Below are 12140 nucleotides of genomic sequence, written 5' to 3' on the forward strand. Positions count from 1 at the left end.
AAACAACAGCGGCGGCGCATCCCTTTCCCGCTATTTTAAAACTGGGTCCGGTCTCTCCCATCGCCTTTGATATAACAGAACTTGCGGCGGCTGGCTGTGCCTACAGTCTGACCGCGCGGAGCAATAGCTGGCGTCTGTTACTCACCGCATCGGCCCCCTCCGGGTAACTAGGTGCTCCGCCATTCTGGTGTCCTCCTTCGTCCCGCTGTTGGAGGATGTCCTCCAAGCCTTCTTGGCCTCCGCCGCGCGATTGCTCGCGCTCTGCCATCACTTCGCTGTTACTGGCGACCGATATGCCAGCAACGTCAAATCGCCTTATCTACTTTACTATTGAGCTGGGTCCCGAATACAAAGTAAGTCTCTATTTAAACAATTCAAAATCCCCAACAGACGACGTTCTGACTTGCGCTTGCTTGCACGGTTGACTGGCGAACTAGCGTTGTCTGGATTCAGCGCTTTGTTCCCAGCTAATCTTTGTAACGCACTACCGTATCAGTCACTGTCCTCTGGCCAATTCCGGTCTGCTCCTCCCGCGCCGCACTTGCCGTACTACACTACAGGACGAGCACTTAATCAACATGCAGTAGGACATCGTGCGTAGTGCTGTAGCTTCTGACCTATACGTCGCGGTACGGTATTGGTTGTTCTGCCATAAGTTGCTGCACCCCCCATACACGTCGTGTGGATGCAACGCTGTAGATATCTGAAGCGGGCTGTTCATACTGCGAATGGCTATACTGCTGCCTGCTTACAATTGCGCAAATAACACAATCTGCATTTTTTGTTATTTTAGTGATGATGGACGCGAATGAATTGGTTGCGACCCTGTATGCACTTGTTTTGCCGGTGTCTAGCCGCTGTCTGGTCGTTGTCTGATTGCTCAATTGCTCATGGTCTTACATGTCGTTTAGTAGCACCCCTGCTTAGTAGTATCGAAACTTCGACAGATCGCACGTTTCACCACCGCTTGGGGCTGGCGGGTTGCGGACTTCTTCTCGCCGTTGTTGGCGCGAACTCCAGTTCCTTTCTCGACAGCAGTGAATGAATCCATCACGAACACGCGAACTCATTCATGAATGCGTTGTGCAAACTAGCACGCACACGAGGCTGGTGAGCACGAAGACGCACAACATGCGAACAGCCTCCTGTAATTAAACCATTATCGCGGCCCGGGGCTATGGTGCAACTTAGGCGAGGACAGTAAGTCCTCGCCATCGTCGTCCATGGACTTGGGGCAATCCAGCGCCGTGAACGGATTGTTTGAAGTAGAAAGTAAGTGGGATGTCATCATCTGAATCGCTCAGCTTACTGGGTGTACAAGCGGTACAGAAGCTGCATATCCCGATTCAACAGCCGCTGTAAAAATCGCTTCCGCTGGATCTCGATTGTGACTCGATTCGACCGGGCTCATCATACGGTCGGTAGCAACCGACCGGAGCACCTGAGATAAAAGCTTTGTACACAGCTGAGAGATAATATCAACAAGAAGTTATCATAAACAAAAGAGCGCGTGCAAGAGAGGGAGGGGCATACAAGTTTCGTCGATACGTCGAGTATCGCTGTGTCGGTGACGGGAAGTGTGCGTCATCATCGCCGTACAGATGTTTTCCCCTCCACCGCGGGAGACAAATCCCAAGGTCCCTCTTCTATGCTCCCAGTAACCTGACGAAACCAAAGAGCGTTTTATGCGTAATTAACCACTTGTGTAACCGGAGCTGAAACCTTGTTATGCGCTCCTTAACAGGCTCTAATTGCCGATCCTGACGAAAGCAACATTGTGTGTCATCAACAGCGGACAGCAAGCCACGGCGACCCTGTTCCTTGACATCCAAAAACTCTTGTAACTCCATAACAGAAAGAAGAAAGAAAAGGAGAAAGAGAAAAAGGAAAGAAAGGCACACAGCCAGCTCCTGAAAGAGTTTGGCCATGTCAGAGATGTTTCCGGCGCAGGAGGAGGCTCGCGAGAGGTGGGCTTCGAGGTCGTTTGGTCGACCAGGACGGTGAAGTCCGTATCTGTCGGCTTAGTGGGAGCAAGCTCTCTTTGCAAACTCGGCCTGGTGCCTGAGCAACAGCCTGAAAGCAGCACCACCGCTGCTTGTGTCTTGCGGGGAACTGAGCCTAGGCGAACAATTGTTTTCTTTCTTGGGGTTGCACCCACCATCAAGTAATGCGCTCGTTGTTGTGCTCTTCAGCGGCGCCCAAGGTTCCATGGACCCGGCTCCGGAGGTCATTCGGTCCGACTACAAGGGAGCCGCCAAGCTCAAGGGCAAGGTCGTCATCATCACAGGTGGGCTAGTGGGTTGTGGGGCTGGAGGTTTTAGCGATTTACCTTGGCTACAGTGGCAAGTGCGCGTGAGATTGCAGTAGTCCGACCCATGGGTCATGCCAGCCCGTCACCAACTGCGCGCCCCCCGCCCGACCACCCCACGATAGGCACCCCTCCTCCCTCCTCCCTCCTCGCAGCAGCTTTGCAGTATTTAAAAACAATATATTCTTACCCGTCCCAACGCACACCCATGGCAGGCGCGGACAGCGGCATCGGCCGGTCCGTTGCCGTACACTTTGCCCGGGAGGGCGCCGCGGGTGTTGTCGTGTGTTTTCACACGCACACTGAGGACGCGGAGGAGACCAAGCGACTGGTGGTCAAGGAGGGAGCGAGGTGCGCGTGGCTTTTGTTTGGACGAGGAGTCAGATCGCTTCCGTGTCGGCGACACCTCCCCTCTTCAAGGGGGGGAGCAGGGCGAGGGAGTGATGAGGCGCTTTTGTTGCCCTCGTGTGTCATTCAGCTGGGCGTACCTCCTGTGGCCCCGGAGGAACCCGAAGGAACACCGGGGTTTCGTCTTCCTTGTGCGTCCCGGCTCCCCCTCCTGGCGGATAGGAGTGAGAGAGCGCAACCGCCCTCCCTCCCTCCCTCTCTCCCTCCCTCCCTCCCTCCCTCGGCCGCGCTCTGCCCGACCTACGCACCGCATCCGGCTGCCGGCGGAGAGCGAGTGTTTGCTTTTTCCGGCTGAATGTTGTCCCTCCCCTCCCCCCCCGCACCGCCCCAACAGGTGCACGCTCATTTCGGGCGATGTGGGCGACAGCTCCTTTTGCAACAAAGTGGTCGACGACACCATCAAGGTGAGGAGCAGCGGCGGGGCTCGTATGAAAGTCATCTGAACTGGGGGTGTGCAATGGGGGTGATTTATTGAGCCCTAGCAGCACTGGGGGTACGCCGGCAGCTGCCCTAGGACTTCAAATCAGGTGCCGCAAACGTCCGGATGAAGATGAAAATGATGTCGCCAAATGCGGCTTTGGGACCCGTCCCGGTCCCTAGCTGGGAATCGCTGACGTGTTCACACGTACTCCTCTTCCCGTACGGTGCAAGCAGGAGTACGGCCGTATTGACGTGCTGGTGAACAACGCTGCGGAGCAGCACCCCGCGGACGACATCACCACAATGGATCCTGAGCGCATCCAGAGGACTTTCCGTACAAATGTACGTAGTTGCTGTACGGCGGAGCTTGTGGGAAAAGATAGTCTGAGTGATGTCGATGTCTTGAGTGGGAGATCCTGTGTGTCCTTCACGTGAAGGGGTTCTTGCTCGACTCCTTCCCTCTATTGACCTCCCCTTTCCCCCCTCCTGCCACCACCACAACCACCACCTCCCCCTCCTCCTACTGGTCCGCAGATTTACTCCCAGATCTTCCTCTGCCGGGTAGGCCAATGGGTGGGCAGTTGGGGAGGAGGGAGGGCTGGGTTGTGCCGGTACGTATGATGTGTGGGACAGGGGGACATATCTTCACCCTGCGGCCGCTACCCGGCGAAACCCTGCCTTCCCCGGCATTTCGGGGCACCCTCATCTAGTCACCCTAGCCCACTTCTCAGTGGATCGCTTAGGTTCCGCACCCACCACTAGCATCCAACGGAATCTGCCGGATCAACGGCGGCTTAACTCCATTCCTGGTCGGCTCGCAAGTCAACTTTATCCCAGGTCACCACCGTCCATCCATTAGGAACTTTACCTTCCACCATCGGAAGAATATTCGAGCTTGGCAAGTCATTATCCAAAAATCTGCCTGGGGCAGTAATTCGTACTTTACCAGAGATGCCAGATCAATGAAATCTGCATTTTGCCCCCACTGAGGAATGACCTCAGGACCTTTCCCTATCCCGATAATACGAAGGGAACGCTCTACCACTAAGCTATAGAGGCGTCGCAAGATGTGTATTGGAAAGTCGGGTCTATCCCTATTGTTATTGCTGTTGGGTGGGATGGGGAGTTGCCAACCAACCGGGAAGGGGGGAGCTTTTGCACGTGTGTGCTTGTGTGTGTGTGTGCTTGTGTGTGTGCTTGTGTGTTTGTGTGTGTGCTTGTGTGTGTGTGCTTGTGTGTATGTGTGTTTGTCTTGTGTGTGTAATTGCTCGGACTTGAGAAGGTCAGCTCTCCCCCCCCACGTATTACTGCTTTTCTTCCGCGTTTTTTTAGTCTTGGCGGCTAGGTAGGTAGTTGTCTGACATCATCGTCATTACATCACCCCGAGGTCGCCGCCTTCAAGAACGCCTTTTGGTCAGTTCTACTTCTGGTACACTCTTGCCCTGGCAGGAGCTTCACTCGTTCGTGGTTCGTCTTTCCCCCCTCCCCCCCCCCGCCCCCTCAGGCGGCCTGGCCGCACCTGAAGCGAGGCGCCTCCATCATCAACACCTCCAGGTGGGCCTTACCTCCCGCAGAAGGAACAGTTCCCTGTGCGAGATGGTGCGCATACACGTGCCGTACGTATGTATGTCCCGAGCCCACCAGTTACATTCCGCTGGGACTGTGTGTTGATTTCGATGTGGGTGGTGTTCCTTTCAAATACGTACGGACATACAAACATAACGTACAAGCATACATACAATACATACATACATAGTCGCACTGGCTCCCCGTCCCTCCCCCGTTCCGCAGCGTGAACGCCTACGCGGGCCACTCCCAGTTGCTGGACTACACTGCGACCAAGGGGGCCATCACCGCATTCACAAGAGCCATGCACATGATGGCGCTCAGCAGCGGTATACAGACGGCGTCTGCATGCATAGCTCAATATGTGTGATGTGTATATTCCATATGATATGTAATACATATTTTATGTTGCATTGAATGTATAGATATTACTTTTAGTGCGAAACGTATCTTTCCCCACGTGCCATGGGCCCCCAAGTTCCTGAAGTAGCCCACGAGTCCGCCGAGCATGGAGAGGGAAAGGTGCCTTTGGCTAACCGACCGACCGCTTAACGCAGAAGATGATCGATTTGTGTATACAACACTGTTGATGTGATTTGCGTTTTCCATGATGTTTACCGACATACCTACGGCCACATAGGTAGCGCCTCCCCTTCCTAAAATTCCCCCCTTTTCCCCCCCCCCGGGCCCCCCCCCCAATACACACACACACACAGGCATCCGGGTGAACTCGGTGGCCCCCGGCCCCATCTGGACACCCCTCATCCCCGCCACCTTTCCCGAGGAGAAGGTACGACAGAGTGACGCAACGGGATCTAAAGTACGGCACCGTTTTGATCTAAACCAGCTCTCGCGTGCGTGTTTTCGTTTCGGGGTTTGGGCTTTCCTTCTTTTCCGTACACGGCTCCGCACGTGGCCAACCAGAGGCGCCATCCGCCGGAACCGGATTTAGAATCCACCGACGGATGCCGAACTACTCCGCAGGTGAAGAGTTTTGGATCCAGCACCCCGCTGGGCCGCGCCGGGCAGCCCAGTGAGGTGGCCCCGTCGTACGTGTTCCTGGCGTCGGAGGATTCGTCGTACATCAGCGGCCAGAGTCTGCACCCCAACGGCGGCCGAGTCGTCAACGCTTGAATACGGCGTATAGTTCTGGTTGGTTGGTACAGTGTGGTACAGTACGGCACTCCGTACCAAAGCGCTTTTCCCTAAGTCCACTACAGACCTGAGGCCGGGCATCTCATCGCTCTCATGTCGCTATCTTCGCTAGTTGATTGTTGTTCAGGAAATGCAGTACCAGGCATCGCCTTGTGTTGTGTTGTGGCCCACCTGGCGGGCGGGTGGTGAATCAGCCACCCGCTTTGGTTGGGGGAGCTTTGGTTGGGGGAGCTTTGGTTGGGGGAGCTTTGGTTGGGGGAGCTTTGGTTGGGGGAGCTTTGGTTGGGGGAGCGTAGCCCACACCCCCTGACACGCGCTCCCACGCATCCGGATTGGGCCGCTGATTGCCGCTGCTAAGTATCCTCCTCCTCCTCTTCCTCCTCCTCCTCCTTCTCCGAGGAGAAGGAAGAGGAGGAACGTGAGGACAGGGAAGTGCTGTGCCGCCGGGAGGTTGTGTGGAGGCGATGTATGGGTGTGGTGAAATTTGTCCCCTGTCCCCTGTGCCGCCCGGTGTTCGGCCCGCCCGTGTAACGAGCGGCCCCGTACTGGTACTATATGCCGTACCAGATGTTCGCTGCGGAAGTGAAAGGAGCAGCCCTCGGACATTTGCTTGGGGACCGGGGAGTGAAAGAGGTTAGTGTGACCCTCGGATGATCTGCGCCGAGTGGTTTTCTTGTTGCGACCTGGGGGGCGCTGTTGAGGTTTTGGTTGAGGTTCGTTGTGCCCCCCAACCTCATGTGGAGGGGTAGGTCGGGGAATGTAATGGCACCAACTGCGGTGAGGTTCGGGCGGGGGGGGAAAGTGTACTCCATAGGCAGCACGGAAAGCAAAAGGACATCAGAGAGCAGGAGGAGCAGGAGGACGGCGACGACAGCTACAAAACCGGGAGGGCGGCAGTGAGTGAGCGGCAAACGTAAAGTTGAATGTCAAGGGCCGCACCCGACCCGCGCACAAAGAGACCTCGGCGTCACCACCGACTCCACCAGACCGCCGCCGCCGCCGCCATGTGTTATGCGCCGTACACATGGCTCAGTTGCGTAAAACACGGATGCAGACCTATCTACCTACATACTTACGTACATACATGCAGTTTGGAATCCTCCGCTCCGGGGCCCCTGACAGCCGCAGCCTTCGGAATCTCGAGCGCGTTGTACAAAACACACAAAACTTCCCTCTTCTCTCCCCGCGTGAGTCTCTTTCTTGAGGCGGCTCTCTGTTGAGGGGGTGCATGTGCCACTCGACCATACACCACACACATCACGTAGTCTTGAGTATCCAGATACCCCCATCGCCTCTTGAATACACACAAACACACAACAGACCGATAGACTCGCAGCAGCCACCCATCTCGTCACTCTCATCCACTCCCATGGCCTTCCTCCCCTCTCTCTCTCTCTCTCTTCTCCCTCTCCTCTTTCTCCCCGGGGTCAGTCATTACGCCAGGTGCTGCTGCAGTGGTCGCATACGAACTTCTCCACCTGCACCCGCTCCTGCGCATACGTGCCGCCGGACAGTACGACGTGTACGGTGGCTCCGGCGCCGCCGCAGGAGGGACACACGGAGGCGCTGCTCTTGTAGGTAGAGGCGCTGTCGCCCTGACCCGCCAACTGAGAGAGAGAGAGAGAGAACGAAAGGCAGATGAATATGACCCGTGGGTCGATCGCAGGTTGTGAAGGGGGGTTGGGGGGGTTTAAATCGGTGTTGGTACGGAAAGGAATAATTCTGATAATGGCCGTAATGGAAGCCACGCCTTGACTGACTGGTGCTAGACAGACAGACAGACAGACAGACTGCACAAGTGGAGAGGTGTGGACATGGCAACTGATCTTCCCATCCGCTATAAAAGATATTGTATTTAGGAAGTGCGGATTTTCCATATGTTGTTAAAGAACTTTCGTCTGATGGCAAAGTTATAATAGTTGGATTATATAAGGCGGACAAACGCGGTGAATCAGCACCACCCGTGCACCCGTGCGCCAGTGGCTCGGACCCCGAGCAGGGAGACTTGAGTTGGCCAAACGGCTTGCAACATGCTGAGGGTGACGATGACGATGATCACGATGTGGTCACCGGATGCGGTCCCCTAATGCGGCTGTACGCTGGTCAGCCAGTGCCACCCAGCGACTCTGCAACCCCCCACTACCCCGCACCCACCCGCTCCCACCCGCACCCACCCGCTCCCAGGCCTCCATCTCCAGCCGCTTCTTCCGGGCTAGCTCCTCAACCTGATGAGGACCAGCGCAACCCACCAGCAGCACCAGCAGCAGCAGCAGCAGCAGCAGGTGACGGGGAAGGTGACGGGGACCACCGCGCAGTACAGAGCAGGGTATGTGGTTCCCCCCCAGGACCCCAATGATCAAACCAACCATAACTACCAACAGTTAACACACATACATACATACATACATACATACATACATACATACATACATACATACATACATACATACATACATACATACATACATACATACATACATACATACATACATACATACATACATACATACAAACTACACCAGAGCTAACTGGACATCAGTAGGTGGGAGAATCGGTAATGGCTCGTAGTCGAGCGGAGAGAGGGAGAGAGGGAGACTCAGTGCTGAGGTCAGGGCCCCAACTGAGGGCCCACCTGAGCTCGGACACTCGCGGGGGCCAGCGCTATGGAGTCCGCAGTGGCCATGACCCGTGGGTCGGTGGCTCCGGACAACAAGTCCGCCGCCACGCCGTCGGCATGCTTGAGAGCGCCAATCAGCATCCGGGTGTGGGACTTGTACGACGGACCTGCAGTTCGCCGAGATTCCATTCGGCGATGTGCGCTTCCTCTCATGCAGCAGGACTGGGCGGTGGTGGTGGTGATTGTGGTGGTGCGCTAAGGAGCTGTCCATGTGTAGTGTCGCAAAGCCGCATGTGTCCACGTGCATCACCACAAGCACACGTGCACGTGCACGTGCGGGCCAAATACCACCGCTGTCCTCGCGGCCCCCCTTTCCAAGCACACATGCACGTGTTTACATACCCTAATATCGTGCCCCGCATGCACATACATACATACACAGGGTGAATAGGTTTCCGGAGGACCAACCGTTCAGGTTAGTGGCGGTAAGGGGGAGGCGCCGCGCGGGCTACAATCCTCCCCCTGCGGTTTTCTGGAGGGTCTAGGAGCTGTGTGTCGTGGCAACGCTAACGCTTTTGTGGTTTCGCCGGACTATCCCGGGCCCCTGCAGTGGTGATCAGGCTTGTGCGGGATCCCTTTTCTTTATAAGGCTACTTCTCCCCTGGACCAGCCCAGGAAGGGACAGGTGGTGGAGGTCAGTTGTTTTAAGGTGGTTGCAAGACGTCTTGTGGTGTCGAGCTCTCTTAGCCGTTCTCTCTTGGAGGTGTTTTTTTGTTGGCCTGTTAGGTATATCAGGAGCCCTCCCCTGCCGGGACTGCCCCAACCGAATTTTTGTTTGTTTGTTTGTTTTCCCTTCGAATCCCGTTTCCGTTGGTGGTGTTTTGGGGGGTTGTTTCAGAGAGCCTTTGACTTTGCCCTAGCTGAGACTTGTGGACTCGCTCTAGCGGGACCTGAGAGCCCTTCGTGGTGTATTCAATGCAGCGCCACCCCCGGATGGGGGGGCTGCGGAGTGGCTGCGTAGAGTGTTGGCAGTCTGAGTCGGGGTCGGGAGCACACAAGACTAACCGACTTGTGCTGTGTGCTCCCGACCCTTGCGCTGTGTTTCGGCTTCGGCCCCCGGCTCTCGCAGCCCACAGTGTAATCTAAGTCATACATACATGCATACATGATGTGTGAAACAGGGGGGTGTATCTTCGCCCGTGGCAGCTACCCTGCGAAACCCTGCCTTCCCCGGTATGTCGGGGCACCCTCATCCAGTCACCCTAGTCAACTTCTCAGTGGATCGCTCAGGTTCCGCACCCACCACCAGCATCCAACGGAATCTGCCGGGTCGACAGCGGCCCAACTCCATTCCTAGTCGGCTCGCAGGTTAACTTTATCCCAGGTCACCACCGTCCATCAATTAGGGGCGCAATGCCTTCCACCATCGGAAGGACTTTTGACCCTAATGGGTATCGATCCCGGGCTCTCCCGGGGGCAATGGTCGCGCCTTACCAGTAGTGCCAAACCCTGTATGTACGTAGCATGTATGTACGTGCTCCCCGGCTCCCCCGGCTTGCAGCCGATTCAAACACAAGACACGCACCGTCCTTGCCGTGCGCCTCAAACACAGCGGCCTCCAGACCACGCGCCGCCAGAGCTAACCGCTCCGGATCCAGATTTGCCGGCTCCGGGACTTGATGCCGTACTCGAGCCGCCGCCTCCACGTGCGTCCGCAATGAGCCCTCGAACAACGCTCGTACCTTCCCACGAAGCTGCTCGTCCACCACAGCCGTAGTTGCCGTACCTGCGGATCCGGTTATTGCTGTTGCTGCTGTAGCCGCTTCCGTGCCGATGGGAGCGGTGACGCGAGCCTTGCCTGCGTCGCCCCCTCTCTTCGTGTTCCCAGCGCCGGCAGCTGCGTCCCCTTCCCTCCGCGGGATGCCAGTGAGGCCCTTCCACCGCGCGACCAGGGCACGGGCCAGCTGGGCCACCTGCATGCAACCAGGCAGACAGACAGACAGACAGATAGACAGACAGACATGCATGTGCCGTAAGAGGGGCGAGAGGGCGAACTGGGACATAGTCGAGCAGGGACGACCACCACCACCACTACCACCACCACAAGCACCCCCGGCGTGTTGGCCTTCCCTTCGTTGTGGGTTCCCGCCAGTGGACCCGCTCCCCCCCCATGTCCCCCCTAGCCTTCCCCCCCCGTTAAACCCCGGTACCTGCGGGCAGCTGTGTCTTCGCAGCTTGCCCACCTCCAGCCCCACGGAAGTGGCCCGCAGCAAATCAACTGTCACGGGCCATAACGACAAACGGCGCAACAGGCTCAGAAGCTCGTACACGTCCTCGTTGCTCGGTGGCGGCGGCGCCGTCGCTCCGCGCTCCGATGCATACACCGCATCGGCGGCGACGGCGTCAGCCGCCGATGTCGTCGCCGTCGCCGCCGTCGCCGCCGTCGCCGCCGCCAGCCTTCCACACAGCTCCCTGAACCCCACCGCCATTTGTCGCTTGTAGCGGTGGTCCAGGGAGGCGTTGGCGGCGGCGATAACCTCCGACAGGGGCCGGTTCTTGCGCACCTTGCGGTCTAGAGGGGAGGTCCCCGCACCGCCACCGCCACCCCCGTTGCCGCGAGACCTTAGCGACAGCAGCAGTTGCAGTGGCAATGGCAGTAGCACTTAATAGCAGTGGCAGTGGCAGTCACAATGGCAGTAGCAGTAAAAATGACACTAAAGAGGGAGAGAAGCATCCACACCACGACCCGCACCACCATGTGCATTCGTTCCAACTGGGGCTCGTTGGCGTGACTGCTGTTGGTGGCTGCCGGCTGCTAGCCGCCGCCGCCGACGTCCTGAGGAAAGCGCCCGTGTCCGCAACCACCCCCAGCCCCACTCGCCCCGCGCACCTGCCACGGCCTCTCATTACCCTCCGCTTGGACGCCCCTCCGGCCCAATCCCGGCTCTGAATGGGCCGGCCGCGCAGCCGGGGAGCCGCTGCAGCCGCATCAGCTGCCACCCCTCCCCGGGCCCCGCCACTGGCGGCAGAGGGCGGAAGTCCCGCCCCTGCAGCGGACCCGCCGCCGCTGCCTCCCGCAGCCCCAACACCGCCTCCGCTAGCTGCTACTGCTGCTGCTACTGCTGCTGCTACTGGTATTTGGGTCTGTCCTCCCGGGGGGCTAGTTCTGCTGGTGGTGATGACGGCGGTGGTGTTCCCCCCCGGCAGGTATATGGCCCCGGAGAACGTCTCCTCCAACTCGCACACCGCCACCTGCGCAGTACACACAACACACATACCAATCACAGCGAAACAGCGCCCGACACTGACACCGACACTGTCCCTACAGCTACGCCCTCTCCAGTCCCGCTAACCCGCAGAGCCACCAGGTCCTTCCTAACCCCCCTACACACCACCACACCTGTAAGCACATACATACATATTTCCATGAGCGTATAATGCCGCACAGAGGGGTGGGTGGAGGGGCCTTCATCGCCAGGGCTGGGTCGGGTCGGGTTGAGTTGGGTTGAGTCAGCAGTAGCCCCGCCCGGCGTGTGGAGGGGAGGGGAGGGGAGGAGAGAAGAGGTTTTCACCGTCAACCCATCACCAAATCCACTATTACCCGCCCAACCCAGCACTTGTGGCGCGGCACCGCAGCGGGGCGGGTAGCTACCCACCCACCCACCC

The 12140-nt window shown here is 57.7% G+C and overlaps 3 protein-coding genes across 3 annotated transcripts in view; 2 read left to right on the plus strand and 1 right to left on the minus strand.

Moving 5' to 3' along the window:
- VOLCADRAFT_94637 (uncharacterized protein) overlaps positions 1–587 on the plus strand; it is a gene marked incomplete at both ends in the record, with an annotated part of 25830 nt that extends 25243 nt beyond the window's left edge. Inside the window, 2 exons of the mRNA XM_002953751.1 lie at positions 215–353; positions 561–587. Of these exons, the coding sequence (XP_002953797.1) occupies positions 215–353; positions 561–587 (166 nt within the window). The remainder of the gene's footprint in view (positions 1–214; positions 354–560) is intronic.
- A 1929-nt stretch (positions 588–2516) lies between these two features.
- On the plus strand, positions 2517–5836 carry VOLCADRAFT_94638 (uncharacterized protein; the record flags this gene model as incomplete). The annotated part of the gene is made up of 8 exons (XM_002953752.1): positions 2517–2659; positions 3051–3120; positions 3371–3478; positions 3671–3697; positions 4641–4690; positions 4928–5031; positions 5419–5492; positions 5687–5836. The coding sequence occupies 8 exons, from the start codon at positions 2517–2519 to the stop codon at positions 5834–5836; spliced, it is 726 nt and encodes a 241-aa protein (XP_002953798.1).
- Positions 5837–7284: 1448 nt separating this feature from the next.
- Positions 7285–12140, minus strand: part of VOLCADRAFT_94639 (uncharacterized protein) — a gene marked incomplete at both ends in the record, with an annotated part of 13020 nt that continues 8164 nt past the window's right edge. The window contains 5 exons of the mRNA XM_002953815.1: positions 7285–7464; positions 8032–8082; positions 8490–8641; positions 10060–10447; positions 10718–11038. Coding sequence (XP_002953861.1) covers positions 7285–7464; positions 8032–8082; positions 8490–8641; positions 10060–10447; positions 10718–11038 — 1092 coding nt within the window. The remainder of the gene's footprint in view (positions 7465–8031; positions 8083–8489; positions 8642–10059; positions 10448–10717; positions 11039–12140) is intronic.

Source organism: Volvox carteri (genome assembly GCF_000143455.1).
Source record: "Volvox carteri f. nagariensis unplaced genomic scaffold VOLCAscaffold_38, whole genome shotgun sequence".
Taxonomy (NCBI): Eukaryota; Viridiplantae; Chlorophyta; class Chlorophyceae; order Chlamydomonadales; family Volvocaceae; genus Volvox; species Volvox carteri.